This window comes from Canis aureus, chromosome 33 (assembly GCF_053574225.1).
Source record: "Canis aureus isolate CA01 chromosome 33, VMU_Caureus_v.1.0, whole genome shotgun sequence".
Taxonomy (NCBI): Eukaryota; Metazoa; Chordata; class Mammalia; order Carnivora; family Canidae; genus Canis; species Canis aureus.
Window position 1 is genome coordinate 29,575,527 of NC_135643.1, and position 21,109 is coordinate 29,596,635.

At 35.7% G+C, this 21,109-nt stretch overlaps 1 protein-coding gene across 1 annotated transcript in view; it reads right to left on the reverse strand.

Annotated features, from left to right (window-relative positions):
* The window catches only part of COL25A1 (collagen type XXV alpha 1 chain), a 446,874-nt gene that overhangs the window by 106,146 nt on the left and 319,619 nt on the right, over positions 1–21,109 (reverse strand). Inside the window, exons 8-10 of the mRNA XM_077882265.1 lie at positions 15,758–15,817; positions 14,088–14,195; positions 11,853–11,888 (exon numbers count right to left, since the gene is read on the reverse strand). Of these exons, the coding sequence (XP_077738391.1) occupies positions 11,853–11,888; positions 14,088–14,195; positions 15,758–15,817 (204 nt within the window). The remainder of the gene's footprint in view (positions 1–11,852; positions 11,889–14,087; positions 14,196–15,757; positions 15,818–21,109) is intronic.

The window sequence follows — 21,109 nt, forward strand, 5'->3', positions numbered from 1 at the left end:
CCATTGAAAAACTCTGAGTGTGGAGTGATAACATCACTCATCTGCAGACAGATTTTTTTTTAAAGATTTATTTATTTATTTATGATAGACATAGAGAGAGAGAGAGAGAAGCAGAGACACAGGAGGAGGGAGAAGCAGGCTCCATGCTGGGAGCCCGACGCGGGACTCGATCCCAGGACTCCAGGATCACGCCCTGGGCCAAAGGTAGGCGCTAAACCACTGAGCCACCCAGGGATGCCCTGCAGACAGATTTTTAAATCAAAGTTTTGGTGAACTTTTGGAAGAGGCCATGAAGAGCTATGCAATGTTGTTAAAATTTAAAACAAGAAAGAAATTAGCACACTTGATTTTCTTTCCTGTTTACCTTCACCACTGCTAGATTCCATTTTTAAATATTGTAAAATATGTGGACTATGGTGAGCAAGTAAGTCAAAGAAATATGGTAGTCGGGGTTCTTGGGTGGCTCAGCTGGTTAAGCATCTACCTTCTCAGGTCATGATCCCAGGGTCCTGAGATGGAGCTCCGCATTGCATAGGCTCCCTGCTCAGTGAGGACCCTGCTGCTCCCTCTCCCTCTGCTGCTCCCCCTACTTGTGCTTGCTCTCTCCTCTCTCTGTCAAATATATACATAAAATATTTTAAAAAAGAACAAGAAATATGATAGTCCTCATTTGGTGACTGCCTTCACCAAAAAGTGTGTTACTCATGGCCTGAGGGTGATCCTTTATTCCTCTTGCTCCAATTCTATCAGCTAATTACTCAATAATCTCTCCAGCATGCTCCCTTTGTCACCTACATCACTATGCCCTTGTTCAAACCCTCTTCTCTCCCACCTAGCTGATGGGCATCCCCCTGAGGGTGCTCTGTCTTTAGTCTCCTCCCCCCTCTCTGCACAGTGCTGTCTGAGTGAGCTTTCAAGAAGGCTAATGTGCTCATACCTTTCCTCTACTGAAAAATCCTTCAATGGCTTTCCATAGCTTTTGAGAAAAATGGGAGCTTTTGTAATAGTTGTAGTTCACCACATGAGCCACGCTTTCACATTCTGCCCCTGGTACCTTTGGCTTTCTTATTCCTGCAACTTCTCTTTGGTCCTCTCTCCTCTACCCATTCTATCACTCAGAGCTCAATGTGGGCTTATGTCCCCTTCTTTTAATTCTCTAAAGCACCCCTATGACAGCACTTCTTTCATAGAATTTACCAACAGTACTATAATTGTCTGGTTACTTCTTTCTTCATACTAAATGTCTTTTGTCATGCACAGTAGCTGGCATATGGTAATTGTTCAGTGAATTCTTTTGTATTCATTCATTAATTCATCCACTTCATAGTTTTCTAGGACCCATTGAGTGTCAGGCAACATTCTTGGTGTTGAGGAAACCGCAATGAACAAAATAAACAAAAATGCATGCCTTCCTAGACTTCATATTCTAATGAATGGAGAAAGTAAACAAATGAGTAAAACAAAAAGTATGTCAGGTGGTAAGTGCTACAGCAAATGGGAATAAGGATTGGAAGAAGTAGATGGGGTAGTATTTTAAAGTGGGAGTGGTCAGGAGGTCAGTGAAGGCCTCAGTGATAAAGTGGCTCTTGGACAGAGCTCTGAAATATCAGTCAGAGGCATGCATATAGAAGGGAGAAGAATGTTCCAGGCAAGGGAACAGCAAGTACAAAGGCAAGAGTTGGGTACATATTAGTGTGTTTAAAAAACATCAAAGAGGCTATAGGTAGGTAGTTGAGGTGGGGATATGGTTAGGGAAGGGAGATGGTATTTGTGTGGACTTACAGATTTTTGTAAGCACAACAGTATTTACTTTGAGGATGATAAAAATTATAGGAATAAATAAATACATATAAATAAATCAAGGTTGTTCTTGTATTACATACAACACTGTCTCAAGATGGGAATGAGAAGATTTTTCACCCTTGTGTTTACTTGAGTCGTTCTAACACTACTGGAATATTCTAATAGCCTCTAGAATACCTCTAAGTGCGAAAATAAGTGCAGGAATTCAGTTCATGGCTTCTATATTAAAACAGCCAAGCAAAAATCATCTTAGTTACACAGTCTCATTAATATGGAAAGTGTTGTGCGTGTAGATGTAGGTCCAAGGTCTCTAATGCACTTCAGAAAGCCATTATGTAAACCATAGCTAGAAGTATCAACCCAAATTAATCTTCAAAGCACACAGTTAAGAAATGGATGCTTCTACAACCATTATGCATTAGCTGCACTTTCCAGTTTGTAAAAAATTTTTAAAAAGCATTTTTAATTAAAAAGTTCTTTTCAATTAAAGAAAAAAGCTTGAAAGATCATGGAATGGAAATAGAATGGAAAAAAATTAATGAATTCTTCTGACACCACCAATGTTAGTACAAATTTGATTGAGGTATTAATTACTTAAACAGGATACAGAGTTTCTAAATGATGTGCTTTACATTGCCTCTTGGGAGGTGTTTTAAGGCAAGTTCTGGTTGCCTGCTATTAGAAAATGATGTTCTGTGTGAGCAGGGGGCGGACACAGTTCCTGTTCTGTCCCTGATGGCTAACAGTAAAATTTGAAGCTCTGAAAGCTGTTGGTCATTTCTGGATACAAGAATATACAACCAGCTTCTGTAATAAAAAACACAGGGAACAAAAAAGAGGTGGTCCATCTGTGAAGGGGAGGATAAAAGCTCAAAACTATTAAGCCATTTAAAATTTGCTCCCTTTTTAAGTTAAGAATATTTCCATGGTTTAATAAAAGTTAGGCAAAATGAAGAAAATATGTAAAAGCCTGGTTCTGTAGGGAAGAATGATAACACATATAATCTAACTTTTGGAGTCATAAAATATTAGTATCAGAATTTCTTAGGGACATGGTGTAACAGACTTTAGTTGTAACTTTTTCAAAGATATTAACCCGGTCAAATGCATGGTAAGATCAGAAAATACATTAACTTGGTTTATAAACAGAGGAAATTTGAAATAAATAATGAAAATTTGCCTTACTTAAGAAGAATTCATTTAAGATATACTTATATAAAATTCCATATTCTACTCTGATTTTTAATGAAGGAAGGTCAAGAAACATAAACTCTAGCCACTATTATATGTATGTCTGGAGTATAATTCAAGTAATGTTTTACAAGATTCAGATTTCATAGCTTAAGTGTGTGGAAATGCCAAACTAGGCACTATTGGGAAATGTTTAGAATATAAGAGAGTATGCTGAAATGTTTTCAGGGTAAAAGTCAATGATTTAGTTGAACTGGGTAGGAAGGAATACAGCATAAACAAGAATGAGCAGGATAGTGCTGAGATGGGAGAGCCTCATATCTTGTTTTGAGTCTTTCATGGACTCTGTCTTCAGTCACATTTAATCATTTATATTTTCCCAAGCAGTCTCCTATTAGTTTTCATGTGAAGTTCTTAATAATTCTTTGAGGCTCAGAAGTCATAACTCACTTCCTTTGTGAGCCTTCTCCAATGCACCCAGACAGAACTGGGTTTTATCCTCTGTGTTTCTTTAGCACATTTTAGCTGGTTATGTTTTAATATATTCACTTATTTATAAAATCTACTTGACTAGGTAGCAAGTTCGTTAGGCCACATATATTTTACATCCTCCGTACCTAGTTAGTGCCTAGCAAATAAATATTGACTAAATTGAAACAACGAATTAATGAATATAAAATTATTAAATTCTATCTACTGGGTTTCCTCCATAATTTACTAATTAAACCATCATACATCTGTTATTGGAAAAGGTTCCTAGTTTTGAGACAGTGATTCCTCTTTAAGTATCTAGGAGTTTTGTGTCAATAATATCACTTTATAATTTCTTTATTTGAAGTAGTTCTCTTTTTTCTTAGATTTTATGTATGTATGTATGTATGTATGTATGTATATATTTATGAGAGACGGGGAGAAAGAGAAAGATAGCATGGGGGATGGGGTAGTGAGAGAAGGAGAGGGACAAGCAGAATCCGTGCCAAGCATGGAGCCTGATCTGGGGCTTGATCCACGCTGAGATCCTGACCTGGGTGGAAACCAAGAGTTGGATGCTTAACCTCCTGAGCCACCCAGGCACCCCTGAAGTAGTTCTTCTAAAACAGGTCTACTTTAGAGACTATTAGTAAGATGTCATATCATGGTATTATTAACAAATATTTGACAAGGAATAAAGTTTTAAATGCAGTAATTTTTTAAATTTATTTTTTATATTTTTGAGTAATTTTTTTTAAAAAAAGAAAAAATTCTTTCTGACTTCTGTATCTCAAGTGGTAAGTTTTTGGAGGAAAAAAAAGGATGAGTCATCCATTGCTATTTCTCAAGATTATGAAGCTGTGACCTCTGTAAGAAAGGTCTTTTAAAGCTCAGGAAATTAAAGAAGTAATCCATTTTTTCACTACTTATCAAAATCAGGACCCAAGACTAAATATGGAGTATTAACTGCTCCCTCAGATTAAAGACAAGTCTAGGTATTTGAGAATCTATGTTCTGATTAGGTCCCAAAACAGAGACTCTATCACCTCTCACCAGATATCCAGAGCTGAAATTAGCTCATTCCATTCCTTCTAAATATTTAATAAATTGTTTCTTGTTGCTGAACTCAAAATGGAAATGACCCGGAAAGAAAGAAAAATTAACAGGCTTCCTCTGCCCTCTGTGATTAAGCACACTTCCCTAGCGTACCATAAAGGAAACAAATTTATGGTTCACAAAGGCCTATCACTGTACAATACACTCAGTAAAAAATATTTCTATTGAGTAAAGGATAAGTGCTTTTCCTATTTTAAATCAACAATGCTGAGAAACACTAGCTGCTACAATTTAAATAACCCATGATCAGCAGAAGAAGGACATAAATTTAGGATTATAATATATACTCATCTACTATTCAGGTCTACTTTCCACCTATACCAGCACTGTCCATCAGAACTTTCTAGAATGTTGGAAGTGGTCTATTTTGCTCTATCCAGTATGGTAGCCACTAACCACAAGTGGCCATGGAACATTGGAAGTATGGCTAGCACAATTGTTAGGAATTGGATTTAAACTTTATTTAATTTTAATTAATTTTAATTTAAATAGCCACATGTGGCTAGTGGCTATTACATTAGACTAGATTTTGTAAAACAAATAAGACTTCAATCAGGTGAACTGAATTCCACCTAGTTCTGCCACTGATTGCTTTGTGACCTTGGTCATTTAACTGCTCTGATGTTGTTTCTTTATTTGTGAAGTGATAAACTAGATGATTCCTAAGATTTCTTCTAAATCTTTAACACTCTGCTTTAAAAATAGCCACATATGGCTAGAAATTGATATAATTACTTTTCCATTATCCTCGTGAAAAATCAGCCTCTTAATTACACCACTCATATACTCCAAATAATCTATAATACACAAATGAATTTATGAAAATGCAGGAGACCAAACAGTTTTGTAGTAATTCTATTGGATTTATCCTGCCTCTTCCCACTCTTGGTGTGCAATGACATCTATTAGAAGAAAAACATAAAGCTGATTCCTTTGTATTAATATCTGATTTATTGATTCATTGATTTGTATAATTCAGTCATTCTATAATTCAGTCATTCTGTTTATGCAAAATAAGTACCAAGCACAATTATTGTATGATATGGTAAATGCTGTGGAGGAAAGAAGATAGCTTCTAACTTAGGTTAGTGTGAAGGGGAATGAGTATGTGAGTGTGTGTGAAGTTTTCTCAAAGAAGGTGGACAAAGCAGAAGTCTATTTTTTAAAGAGTCCATTCAGACAAATAGACTGTTCTGCCCTTAGCCCTGGGCCAGAAGGCTCTTGTGTTAGGGCTATGCCTACTCTAAAGCACGGGCTGCACTTCTCGTGTATAGCCGACCCCTTGACCGCAGACTCTGCTTTGGGCAATAAGGACCCTGGAATTCTCTGCCCCAATGACTGGAGCTCACTTCAGGAACTCTGAGTTGCCTCTACCTCAGGTCTATTTTTCCAAAAGTGAACCACACCACTGGTATGCACAACAATGAACTGGTAGAGGAAGTAAAGAGGTGGGTATTTTGAGGCCCGTGGACGTACTTTGATCTTTGAACATTCCAGAATGTCTACAGGTGAGAGCTCCAGTCTCATAAAGTTGAAGGATGAGATAGGTGTGGGAGGGAAGGGGAGCAGGCCAGGGCTAGGGGCTGGGACTGGGTTATATATAGCTCTCTGCTTGCCGCCACACTCTGGCTTAGATCTCCAAGGAGCACAATTTTGCATTTGCACTTTCCAAGTCACTATGAGGACTTACCTGTGAAGGTCATAAGACAGAACATATTTGCCAATTTATTAGTTTGGTTTATGCCTTTTAAATATTTCAACACATTGTCTAATATGATATAGCTTACTAGACTTAATTGGAACCAGGGTAAGATAGTTAAAAATAGAGCTGATGTACATCCTAGAGATTGTTAAGAACAACAAAATGAAATAAAGAATACAGACAGTAATCTATTCAGCCTTGTAGACTGTCTTTTCATACTTCTGTTACTTGATTGTGTTCTTTAACCACTACTGAAAATGCTCCCTTAAAAGCTGACTTTTTGTTTCTGAGACACTGAGCCAGCTTTTAAGAAATGTTAAACAGCACGCTCTACTACCACAACAAGGTGACTTTTCAACACTTCTGTAGACATCCACACACCTGAGAATCCAAAGTGAGTTCCTCAGTCAGGCAACTGGACAGGGCAGTGGGACAGCACCAGGAGAAGAAGGCATTATTTGTCTACTTTCTCTTGGTCCATTTGGAAAACCAAACATTACAGGCTCTGGACAAAAGCACCAAGGAGATGGGAAGGGCTCTGCTGTTGTGGCATTCACTTGTACTTCATGGACAATCAATTAAGTGAGGATAATAAAGCATTAGAATGGTTGCTAAGGCATCCCAGCAGGCAATGTGGACAACTTTAGTAAATGCAGTTTTATTGAACAAGATTCAATTGTTAATATCTAGTATAATAGCTAAATATCCTAGGATGATTTTGGCCATTTTTGTTATTTGTGATTTGAAGGTTTGGGGTTTTGCTTTCTCTGCCAGGATTAAAATCACAAAGAGAAGCCTGCTGTTTTTTCCCATGTCTGCCATCCTGCTGATCAAGACAGTTGGCAGAGCAAAGTACAATTAAGTAAAATGATGAGTTTTAGATGTGGGATAGCAATGCATTATAACTAAATACATTTAAAGTAGACCTTCACATATTGGTTATTTCAATTTTATTTTAAATGAAGCGGAAGCAATGATTGATGCTTATGTTATTAGCTAACATTAAATGCATTATATTCACTTGACCTTAATGTAATAAATGTGTTTGCAGGCAAAATTAAAATAAATTGAAAATATCTATAACCTGTTCAGACATAAGTACAAATTTTACTTTAAGGAACAGTAACAGCAGAATTTTTTCTGAGTTTTGAAAAAAAATCTCTGAGACCACTAGGGCCTGGTGAATGATATTTCAAGTACTCTTATAACTCAGAAAGAGATAAATGGATATGCTATGGAGTTTGCACATATTCAGGAGGAGAGTGAGGGATGAAGGGATTCAGAGTAGAGAGAGTGATTTGGTCTACAAAGCCTTAGATGTAAACACTTTGGGCCAAGAAATAATTTCTAGGAAACTGGGATGAGTTGGCATATGAATAGATATTTATAAAACATCTATCTTTTATGCTTTTGAGAGCTTCTATTACATTTGCCAAAGAAGGAAATAGTAAGAATATCAAAAGAAAAGCTAACTTCAAAAATACTATTCCAACAACTATTTAAACCTCTGAAGAACTTGAAAAATAAAGATCAGTTGCGCTAGGGTTCAGAATGTTAACGCTTTCAATTGTGGTCAGTCCTTACTTTGATTCTTGGGTCTAGTTTTATGACAGAGCGTCTCTCTTCTTATTTAAATGGAGTCCAATTTATTTTAGCTCAAGATTCTGTCTTTTAAAATCTCATCCTGAACTTCTCAGAAAACCCAAAGGTCATGTTTACAGAATAGATGCACAGCAGGATTAAATAAATGTGGAACTGCTTGAGCTGCAGGTCTTCTTTTTTATTCTATCAGAGATGCTGTTAATCTTCAGATGATTATTTTTGCAATATAAAATATATACCCCGGATTATGAAAACTAATTCCCCACCTGACACACTCATAAACAGTTTTGTAAGAGCTAATTTTAGAGCATTCCCAGCTTTTTCATTTCATCATAAGAGACATTTTACACTTTAAAAAATTCTCCAGTGCCTCTCAAAACCCTCTTATAAGCAAACACTCCCCCGCAATACACAGCAATAAATGCAACGAGTTTTGCATACTGTGGAAAAGAGAAGAGCCATGCTTTTTATTAGCTTTTCTTGCTTTAACTAGAGGATGATAAGAGGATTGTCATGAAAAATTGATAATGTAAGATGATAAGGCCAAAAAATAAAAAATAAAAAAGAGAGAGACAACAGCAAATTGGACCAAAGAAATAAATTGCACTATCAATCACAGTATTTGATAGATTGAAATTTAACTGAGAGCCATAATCACACTGTTCTTGGCCCTTACATTTCACAAAGTGGCCTTTCTGTATGCTAAGTTATGTCAGCAGGGATTCATCTTAACAGTAATACTTCTTGTTTATGGAACTCTCTGTAGTTCATAAAACATTTTCATATTATTACTATTTCACTTGCTTCACACTATAACCCAGTGAGATAGATGAATTAGGAATTACTGCCTATATGTTATAGCTTAGTAAAAAAGATCAGACTATAGTCATATTCCTAAGCAGTTTTGTGGTCAGAACTACTGATGCAATGTACTTTTCTCCCCACCAGACTTCGACTCAAAACACACATAAGCACAAGAGTGCATGTGCACACACACACACACACACACACACACGTAATATTTAAAAGAAAAAAAATTTCCAAAGAAGTTTTCCTCCTATGAAAACTGCTATTATTTTTCGAGAATCCTCTTCTTACTTTGAAATGGTTTAAAATACATAGGTGATATTTAAGTTAACAAATATAACTAGTGTTTTTGAAAATGATAGTTTTTTAAATCATAGAAATATTTTACTTTAAGCAAATATAAGATATAAAAATTCAGTTTGCTGGGAAGAGGAATTAGAGGATTATATTGCTTTACAAAAAAGACTCTGAATGGGATTGCTTTAAATAGCAAAATTCCCCAGAACATTTAAGATATGTTGATTTATGAAAATCTGATTCATACAGAACTTTACAGGAATACATCTGTTATATAAATCCGTGTTCACCTGTAATTTACTCTAGGGGGAACAACTGAGTGATAATAATAATAACACACTCATATACTTCTTCGTTATATATTTTAAAGTGCTTTCCCCTAATTTATTGCATTTGTCTTTGGCAACCTTATAAGGGAGGCAGAGAGGGTGTTATTATCCTTTCTTTACAGATGAGAAATTGAGAGGTTAAGTGACTTGCCCAGGGTCAGACAGACTATTCATTCATTTACTGCCATTTGAGTGATGTAGTTTTAACGGGTTAGTCAAGGAAGTAAGGTTCTTCCTCATAATTTTTTTAAGCAGCTGTGAAGGCTATTAAAACAGAGGTGGATGATCTCACAAATATAATGTTGAACGAAAGAAGCCAGACACAAAAGTTTACATACTGTATGATTCTATTAATATAAAATGCAAATGCAGGCAGAATTAATCTGTGGTGGCAGAAGTCAGAATGGTGGTGAACTTAGGGAAGAGGCAGATGGTGACTGGAGGGGAAAGGGGGGTTTCTGGGATATGCTAATATTTTACTTCTTGCTCCAGTTTGTGGTTCCATAGTTATGCTCACTGTGAAAAGTCATTAAGATGTATACTTGTGATTTGTTTACTTTTCTTTACATATATTATGGAGGTTTTCTTTTAAAAAAGAGTTTTATATCTTTAAAAACAATACAGCACTTTAGAAGATCATTACATTACACATATCCTTTGAATGTTTGTGATTTCAATTAACTTTCTTAGCTGCATTCTAGAAAAGATCATATGAACTAAATCAGAAGAGTTTAAAGATAAGTAAAAGTTTATACACACACAAAACATCCAGGATCATCTTCACCTGAAAAGTTGCTATATGAAATGAGAAATCAAAGCAAACTAAGATAATCACATAATTCATTTAGGACCAGTGAAACATTTATATTTAATGACATTAAGTTAGGAATTGTAGAGACATGACATTAGATTGTGATTCACGTGGTATATTCTAGAGTATATGCATGAATTTAAGGAAGATAAGATTTTAATTCCCTAAAAATCCACTTTATTTTAAAATTTGGTTTACTAGGATTCTGCATTGGGCATCAAGGTAGAAAGCCAATGTCAATGATAAAAATCTGAGGAGAATGCACATACTTGGGGGCAAACATGGGCTCCTATGAATACCAAATAGCTTTCAATGTAAGAATGTTTGGGAGAACTGTTTTGATCATCATCTAGGACAGAAATTACAGCTGCACTCAGTTGCTTAATGCAGTTTCAAAATTTATATTGTAGTTTCCTAAGAATCCTTCACTCCATGTGACCCTGTTACCCTGAGAACTAATGCTGTACCCCAAATTACCACTGATGACATGTGTTTTATTTAATTTTCACATACTATCTTTTTTGTTGTTTTTCTTTCATTTTATTTTCTTTTAAAAGAATCCATTATAGTGCCCGCACCTTCAAGTCATCTGAATCAAGTCTCTTTCTTGATATCATAGGTTGGGAACAAAGAATTTCCAAGTGGTTGGGGGGAATCAGACTCCATTTCAGGGTGCTTTCCTTTCACCAGTGATGTTTCAAAGCCAACTCCACCAAGGCTAGGACTATGGCTTGGTGAGTTTCTCCCCAGGAGAGCTGTTGAAAGACATCCTGTTCAGGGAGTAGCCTTTAACCTTCAACCCATTCACACATTTGTTTTAATTCCTGACCAACTGCTGTATTCCTGTGTGTTAGTTGCACTAGGACCTAGCTAATTAATTTTTAAAAATAAATGTTAGACCCTAAACACCTGTAAGCTGCGTGCTGCAAATTGTGTATAAGGTACATAATCAAACTTATTGTGATCACTGCACCCAGGACAAGTGTAAAACTTAGCTGTCCTCTGGAATCTAGGTTATTAGAATGTCAGCCCGTGTTCCCCAATATTATTCATGTCATAAAATAGGTCAGAAATGTGGCTCCAGAGATAGGAAGGAAGAGACAAGAAGAGGCAGTTGAAGGAATTCTACTCTTCAAGGCTCAGCAAGCTGCCCCAACTTCTCTCTCACTGGCAAAGGATAAACAAATAATGAGGAATGGGACATGCATGTCTACGGGCAAGTTCATGTGGAAACATTTCATGATCTTTTTTAATGACAGGGACCAAGAAGGCACAACTGTTTCCTTCTGGATGGACCCATTCAACAACAAAAACTTCTTGGATCCCTGTGGAATGCTCACTATATTAATTCACAATTAGTCACATTCCTTTGAATGTGATTTTTGAAAACTTTGAAAACTCATTCCTTTGAAACTCATTCCTATTAAGCTAATATGCATATCTCTGAATTTAGCATTTGAATAAAGCAAATTCTATCTTTTGACCTTCCTCATTTCTCCCAACTAAAATCTCCCACTTTTTCCACTGGGTTAGTTCTGTGGATGTGTTGTCCTGTGACCTTTATCATATAATAGGCCACATTCCTTTTTCACTTTTACTGATTTACACTCTTTTTGTTAAAGGTCATACGATGATACATTTGTTATGCATAATCTGGACCACAGTTTTGAATAATTTGGACTTCCATTATTTTTAGTTTAGGAAAAGAAATTGAGATACTTGCCATCAAGCCTTGTTCTCCTGGTTTCCCTGGTTCACCCTTAAAAAAGAATAGTGATAGTTTTTATTAATGCTATAAACATTAAAAAGCAATTTCAACCTTTCTTTTTTCTTTTTCATAATACCCACTGGGGTGCATGAATGTTAAATATACTTTTCAGGCTAAGTAGAGAAATGCAAACATAATGCAATGAAAAGAGAGCCAAGTTCTTTCTTCAAATTCACTTTATAAACATTTTAGGATTTAATAAAATGAGTCTAGATTATAGCAGAGACTTAAGAATTATGCCAAGAATGTGTTCTAAATAAAACTAGTAGGAGTGATTATATCGTAAGTCATTGAATGGTTCTAGAAATTTTTTTTTTTGTTCTAGAAAATTTAATTGTTATTTCAGTAACATCTCATTTATTATGTTCTGTTTATGATGACATAAAGATGATAACCTGGGCCTCCTTATGAGAACTCAGAACTTCCATATACAGGACAGAGAGACAACTACTCTTAGTACAGAAATTAAATAATAAAACGAGCAAAGATTGATTTTGAATTTTGGTTTTCCAGGATTAATGAGGGCAGAAGTAACATGTTTAAAATTAACAGTATACATTAAAATACACAGAATTCTGTGCTATATCATACCACTGTCATAGTTTTCTAACACCCAGATTCATACAAAATTCCTTATAATGTTGTCATATTATTATATTGTTAGTCATTGGCAACAGACATTTTTTGGAAAAACCATTCTTGTAATGTCGATATCTATAGAAATTGTTGGACTTTAAAAATAAGTATTTCTGTTTGTTATAAAACATTTTTCTAGTGCTTACAATGGTATATAAAAATTAACTTCAGGACTATAAATCTGGTTCAATTTCTCTGTGGAATTAAAAAAAAAACCTGTTCATACTTTTTGTGTAAAAATCTCTATTTTTTACTCTGATGACTAAGCTATATTTATTTAAAGGATGACATACTTTTAAATTATTTACAGGTTGTCATCATACCTTACTTTTATCTAATTTCTTGAAAATAATCTATACCTTGAATTTTCTGTAGAGTATACCCAATGAGCGGACTGATTTTGTACCATCAGAATGGTTTTAACTGTTCTTCTTAGTTGAGGAAACATTCATTATATCTTTCTTGGCAACCAGCAATTATTTGGGGAGCTTTAAATATCCCTAAAGGTGTGCTGTCTCTATCCTTTGAGATATCATCCCAAGAAAAAGTGAAACCTTCGAAGACAGTTTCAAGATGAAACCACTACCTTTGATGGTTCAGTGAAAGCCTTCCTAAGCGACCAACAAATCATAGGTTGAGAGTCAATCTCTCATTTCATATGACAAATTAACAGCCATTTTCAAGAAAGGGAAATGGAGTTTACAAGAAAGTTGTCTCAGGAAAGTCAGAAAACAGTACCCTATAGTCTTACAAAGAGAATGACTCTGAAAAATATAATGGATATAAAATATATGTAAATATATGGATATATGAATGAAATATATCAAAACTTTGATTATTTTTTAATTTTTTATTCTTTAATTTAAAAAACATTCTACTTTGTTGGATATTTTCATTATTTTGTGCTATGAAAACACTCATGAAAATAAGTCAAAGCAATAGATAAATAAATTAATTCATCAGTAAATTGGAATTTCAAGTCCTAGGGCCACAGTATAAAAGTAAATTTAGTGTCTTATACTTCTGTATTATGGACATTTAATCCATCTTAGTAACTAAGTACTGAGATCTAAGTATTGAGATTGTTTTTAAATCATTTCTATTAACAAGCTTCACATATAAAGGACAAATGATACTCAAACCATACTGTTTTTATTAGCAATTTTTTTTCTTTTTTTGGTCAATTTATTTATAAGGGAGTAAACTTTAAAAAGATTAACCTCTTTCATTTTCCATTAAGTCATGTGGAACTTTATTGTCTCTGCCATTGATACTTTGGAGAATGTTACCAATCTCTCACCTAGCTATTCTCCCATTTAAGCCAAAGACATTGATGTACTCCTGTTGCCTTCTCCAAGTCTCTCTTTGGGTTCATGTGGGTTCCCCATGGATTAAGCCGTAAAGCAGAATTATGTGGGCAGTGCCCTCTCTGCTTGGGGACTATCACCCCACTTTCTGAAACCTCTTAACCCTATGGCCCCTCCTTACCACACTCCATCCCAGTTCTCAGCCCTTAAAAGCCCCTAAAAGGATCAGACCCAACATGTAACTCACAGGCACTCCTGGCATTCCACGGGGGCCATCTTTCCCTGTGTCCCCTGGAGGCCCTCTTGGGCCAGGGGGGCCTGGAGGTCCTGGAGGCCCAGCCTGTCCTTGGTCACCCTAGAATGAAGAAAGGAAAAGACCAACAATGACCATGAAAAATAAAGACCCAGGTCTTCTTTTCAACACTTTAAATTTGTATTATCTAATCCACATTTACACTTATGAAAAGAACCAGAACAATCAGAAACATGAAGCCTGTAGGCAATTTGCCTGCCAGCAGGGAGCAAATAAATATTCATGCTGGGTGAGCTGAGTAGATGCTATTAAAATCAAAGCGGCTCAGGAACCAGCACTCTCAGCTCTTGGAAATAGTTGTAAGTTATCATGATATTCAGAGCTGGTGTAAAACTTTTGTATAACTTGATTCATGACAATGCTGCATCAGTTACAGCGACCTTGTTTCATAAAATGGCTGCATCTGTAGTTGGACAAATGTGTTTACTTTTTCATAACCTATAAAATTAAACATACAAGCTCTTGTCAAACTGTATAATAATTTATAAATTACCAAAACCAGAGAGCTTAGAAACTGGGTCTATTACTGGATATAATTTCAGCTGCCTTTCTTTTTTTAATTAAGAAAAACTTAGGCATTCTATACCTTTTTACTTTGGTACTTCCATATCCATTTTCAAGCAAATGCAGCTCCCTAGACATCTTTTTGCTCTAGGATATTTCCAAATAAATACCCCCACCCATGAGAGACAAATGGTAAAGCAACAGTAAATGGAGTAATACTGAATGTTAAGAAGAAATCAGACTTGAGCAAGAATAAGCACTACCTTAATGAGGCGGCGTTTAATGAGCTGCTGATCAGCAGAGAGAAACCCATGATTGATTTTAGGAAACACCATCTGATCAGTCAGGTGAGGTCAAAGGTTGAAGTTCAGAGGTGAGAGAATTGGAGAATAGACATCAGAAGGCCCCAAGAAAGAAATAAAGATATACACATTAGACTTATAATGATCATTAAACAAAATGGAACTGGTGTTTGTGTCTGACATCAGACTGTCTGGCTCTTCTTGAAAGAAAGATAATCCTAAAACGGGATGGCCAGGCCAGATTTTTAGTTAGAGAGGAAACTTTTTTGTATCCCATCCTTTTGATGTGGGTGTTAGGCCTCTTTAATATTGTCTATTAAAGAAGCAGGAAAGCTCCCATCACCTGCATCCTGCACATTGAGCAGAAAGTCTAGAGACAAAGCACCAGTTCAATTTCTGTCAGACTTGTCAACCAGCATAACGTGGCATGAACGTGACTTCCATTTTACAAACACCCCAAGTCCAGAATACTGAGGATTATTTAATTGACCAAAAAATGTCACAGTTTTGGCTTGCATTCAAATTAAACCATAGAGATATGGCACAGTCCTAGATAGCCATGCTGCCTCTCTTCATTATCCTTGCTCGACTTCAACATCCTTCTCTCTTATATGTTCAAGATTCTCCTTCTCAATAGATATTTGACCTCGTTGATGTAGGTGAGGTCCCAAGGATCCAATAACTCAATGCATATGGTGAATGGGAACAACTGGACTTGGCAAGCCAATTTAGCTGTTCTTGCTCACTCTTATGCTGATTGCGGGCTCTGACTGAGTAGCATGGGTGCCAACCACAAACCTTGACGGTGAGGATCTGATTACTGTGCAGAGCAGCAACTGTGGGGAAGCCTGGCAGACCCTAAGGACGTGGGACAGCACCAAAACAACACGACACAAAACGTCACACAGACATTCCACTGATGGACAAACAGAACAAGAATGTATCTAATGCCACCCTGTCCTCACTCTAAGTCTTGACTTGTTTGACATACTGTACGGGAAATCAGACACACTATAATCTCCCTCCAATGATAGTCTGTTTACAACTCAGGACAGACACGTATTACATTTTTTTTGGACAACAGTGAACAGAATTTTGCAGTCTGATCATAAATATTCCTCAGAATAAATGCACTCTGCCTCACAAAAGATAGTCTTACCACCCACATATCAAAATTTCTCTCTCCAATCATAAGAAGATTCTCAGGTCTTTTCTGTTTCAGGAATTCCTGCAGAGGTGGTGGATGGAAATCTGTCTCTTATAACATGCGTATTTTATGTCAGAGGGATTTATGGTCACACTCTGCAGTAATCACTTCTGTCACATAATTTTTCCAAAAGAACTTGACAGTTCACACAACCCCTTGAAGCAGAGAAGTGGTTTTGAATTCCTTAACCAGGGAAAACAGGGGAAAGATGTTTTAGAGGCTGGTACTTCACTAACTTGTACTAACTCATGTTAATAAGCATAATGCTTATTGGGTAGATCTGAGAGAGAACTTGCACTTTTTCAACAACACGAGATATTGGAGCCTTTTATTCCAATCTTTTTTCACACAGAACATGTTTATCATACAAATAAAATAAATAGCAACCACAGCTTACATGGCCTCAGGTGTTTACAAGCTTCCTAGACTTTCCCTCCTCATTGCCCTTCCCCTCTTCCACCCAAATCTATTCTGAGAATATTTTTAGTAAAGGTCAGTAAGTTTCTAGTTTTTCAATTTTATTAATCATGGCATATTTTTCTCCCTCTTATTTCCTCCTTATTTGGGATTTATTTTTCTTTTTAAGAGAACCAATAAAATTATGTTTTGGTATGAAGAGATCTCTTTAGCCCTAATGCTTTTGATTTGCATTCTTTAGGCCTGGGACTTTTCAGGAAGCAAAGTAGAGGAAATCTTATCTGTTTTGCCATATCCTTTCTGATAAGGCTATTTAGTGTCTAGGTAATTTTGAGGTGACTTGTATCCTCTTTTTCTTCTAAGTAAAAGTCCTTGAAACATAGACACTACCCAAATTCAGAAATTCTACAAGTTGGAAAACAGATGTGTACAATTTGCTTTTGTTTTACTATGGAATATGAGTTTAAAATGTTATTAGATGGTAATGTGCCAGCATCTTCCCATCTGTGACTCATTAGCCCTATATTACACAGTCAGAATTTTATATATAAATCTCATATTTATGTAACAAAGAACAAAAACAGATACAAACAAGAAGTCTACGAGGGATCAGGATCTTGACTAGTGGCGATAAATCATAATGTCACTTTGAACAGGATTATCTAACAAAAATAATTTAAAATTAAAAGCTTTTTAACAGCACACATGGTAGGCCTTACAAATGTTTTGAAATTTGAATGTATAAATAACTCACTTCTTGTACTCATATCTGAGCATGACCAGCTTGTTGTTTGATCATATTTTCTAAATGCTCACAAAAAGCATTAGTTTTATAACTTCTTAGTTCGGTTTCCAGTGTTAACGAGATCTAAAGAGGGAAGTGAATAGGTAATTCTCTCTTCAGACAGATCCTTTTTATCAAACAGAAAATCTCTATTTGAGGAAGCTGATTTTATATTCTTCAATCATCTTAACTGCAGAAAATGCTACCAATTAGGTGCTTAGAGCTACATTTTAAAGATTTTATTAGTGAGCTAGGCAAAAGGACTTCAGAAGCTTATATGTAGCAGAGTACAAAGAGACATGTGGAAGAATTCTCTTAAATTCTAGCAAAAAGCCCATGGCCTGGGGTGCAATATCATAAGACCATAAGACCATGTGCTTTTCAAACCGGGATAATGCTTAAAGGGTACATGCCATTGTTGAGGGGTGGTGGTGGTGGATAGGGTTACTTTAGGCAGTAATAAATATGGCATATCTTCCTTAGGATTCAAGTTTGATTAATGTTAAATAATTTTAAATATTTTTATGTACAAACATTGTCATATTATGGGGTAGAATGTAAAATTTACACAAATTTTTAAAAATTTTACTGTTTGATGGTGGTAGAGAACCTCATCTCACAGGGGATACCTCTAGATTATAGGTAGATACTGAATTGACCTTCTCCTTCCCACAAAAAGTCTTTGAAGAACTAGTTTGAAAAGTACTGGTGCTGAATACTTATCTATAAGTCATGGCTTTACGTGGCCATAACAGTTAGGCTTCCTGGGCTGTTCACACAGAGTATACTTTTTTGTTAACTATGCCATTTTTTTTCCCACGGTATCATTAGTCATAGTCCTTTCTAAATAAATGGAACGGACATATTTCACTTGGTTTTGCATCTTGGAAAACTTGCCTGGTACACAGATGGTTCAACTGGGTATGGGAAAAAAAATGTGACTCCAGGAAAACATGGAGAAAAAGTCCAGGAATAAGCTGAATTGCTGAAATAATGTGTTCAATACTCACTACCAAATATTTAGAATTCTTAAGAAATTGGATGTATGAGAGTGTAAAACTACCTTACACAACCCATTTCCTCTTCAGAGCCTACTCAGACTACTTCACAAATCTTCCGAACATTCACTGAAGTAGGTTACCATCTTCTACCAGTGTTTTGATATCATTATAGGAGGAGCTCTATGTCCCTTCATTACCTTCTAGAAACAGAGGCAAGCCTACCCCAAAGAAATGATGAAAAAATAAATATTTCATAAAATATGCTTCTAACTACTTAGAAGCCATAAATTCAAGATGCTATTATTTATTGTATACTCAGTAATGCTGTTACATGATTACATTATAGTGAGAAAACTTCGTGTTTTGTCAAAAGCATTCTATAAGGCAATGTTAGAGCCAGGAATTTAATACACAACTTCTAATTCCAGACTTTGTCATCATACAGTTTATGTGTTTATAATTTCTTTCTACTTTTACAGTTTGAATATTGGAAATATCAACAATATATAAAAAGTATTTGTTGAGTGCCTTCTGTGCAGCATTCACTGTGCTAGGTATAGGGATTGAATGGTGAGCCTGACCACAAGCTCACAGGGGTCAACGTCTACTGGAGAAATAGGAAAAAATAAGCATGCAGTAATCACATGGAGAAATGACTATTTTGATGAAGGAGACGAGCTACAAAGTAAATAAAAGTATACCTAATGGTAGGTTCAAGGAACCCTGGAAGACTTCCCAAGCCATGTGAATGAGGGAATGGGGTTTTGTATAGCAAGAGGAAAAATAAAGACAGAGACCCCATCTACTTAAAATAGTCTAGTTGAGGACTGTGCCCAAGAACTAGAGAGGGACAAATCTATAGTTTCAAGTAATATTAAGAAGGTAAGATTCACAAGACTTGTAGTCTGGCTGAAAACGTAAGGGAGAAGGAGGGGAAGTGAGCGGTCCGAGCGATGGAGGATGGTAGAGGAAACACTAGAAAAGAATGGGTTTTCTGGAGCAGTTAGGTATGGATGATGATTTCAGTTAGGGATCTGTTGAATTTGAGGTGTCCATGAAGAACCAAGGCATGGCTGTTAGATATGCATATAAGAAGTCAATAGATAGGTGGGAATCACAAGTCTTAGAACCTCCTGAAGTCATGTAAGGAGACTAGAGAGAGCAGATATATAAGACAACTCTTGGAAAGACTTCCATTTAAGGGATGAGTAGAGGAAGAAGCAATTACAAAGAGAAATAGTAAAATGTGTTTGTAGAAGCAGGAGGAATGCTAACTCACCTCATAAAAATTCTTTTTTTTTTTTTTCATAAAAATCCTATACAGGCAAATGACTCATTAATGAAAACTGCATTATTAATTGTACTGTATAAATAAATGCACACGAACTGAAGTCCTCTACTCACCGTTGCACTGACAGGTAATCTAGGCGTTAAAAATGGCCAATGCCACCAACAGTGGATGCTCACTGATATGCACAGGGGAGTGTATCTGAGGTTGTAGAGGTACGGAGGAAAAAATTAAACTATATTTTAAACATAAAGGTGGACCAGGAGCCTTCCAATTGTATTGGAAGAAAAAATATGTTATGCTGAGAAATGAAAATCCCTGAGTTTCTCCATAATGTAAATAGTATCATGATTCTTCTAGCCCCAAATATATCATGCACTATAACATTACCATTACAGTGGGTATGTGCACAGCATAAATAAAGATGAATATTCCAAGAAGTCGATAAAATGATTTCTAGCTAAGAGAGACCAGATGGGGAAATATTGTAATAGGATGCAAAAATATTTAGGTAAAAGAATAACTTTAGCTTAACAGCAGGAATCCTTAGGAAACAAACTGGGAAAGAAAAGAAATTAAGAGAAAGGAATTTGCTGCTAAATCATTTCATAATGCAGTAGATGGTATAATTTGTCTGAATAGAAAAATCAACTACATGAAGCTGAATGCCAACAGAACCCTTTGAATAACCAAATACCATGAACTTATGAAAATCCGAATTTACAACCAATGGAAAAAGATTGGCTTATGGAAATATTAATTATGGGAAGAACTAGCTTCCGAAGTTGAATATAATACTGGATCAAAACGTTATTTTTCTTTTTTATAGATACCCTAAGTTCCATTCTATTGGGTTCTATCATAAATGTTAATCCTACTCACTCCAGGAATTATACGTATATTTTAACATATAAATGATACATCTGAATTTGAAGATTATTTAGAAGAGAGTGAGAACAATACAATCTATACATTGACAAAAGTCATTAAATACTATAGCTACTAAAATGCTAAGTAAAGACACACTGCAAAAGATCTGTGAATAAGAAGAAAGATGGCAGATACACTTCAACACTGGCAAGTGTAAAGTACAAGAAAAATTTCCTAAACTACACATACTGAAAAAGATTCTATTTGTTATGTATGATCTCATAAGAGATTCCAGGTGTTGTAGTGTTTGCTAAAGATATACAGCTATGAAAGGCCAACAGAAGATGAGAGCCCATGAAAAGAGGTAAGATTCTTAAAGAAGCATTGTCCTGCTCTGAGGCAACCATAGAAATGTAGACATGGGATACAGGGAAGAAAAATAAAATGGCCTTGCAGTCTAGGAGACTGCACAAAAATAAAATTGTCATTTCTATTTATATAAATTTAGCTATCATCGAATTGGAACAATACTCCTGAAGCGAATATCAAGAGAACAGTCCCATCTTAGAGGTTCCTCATAATA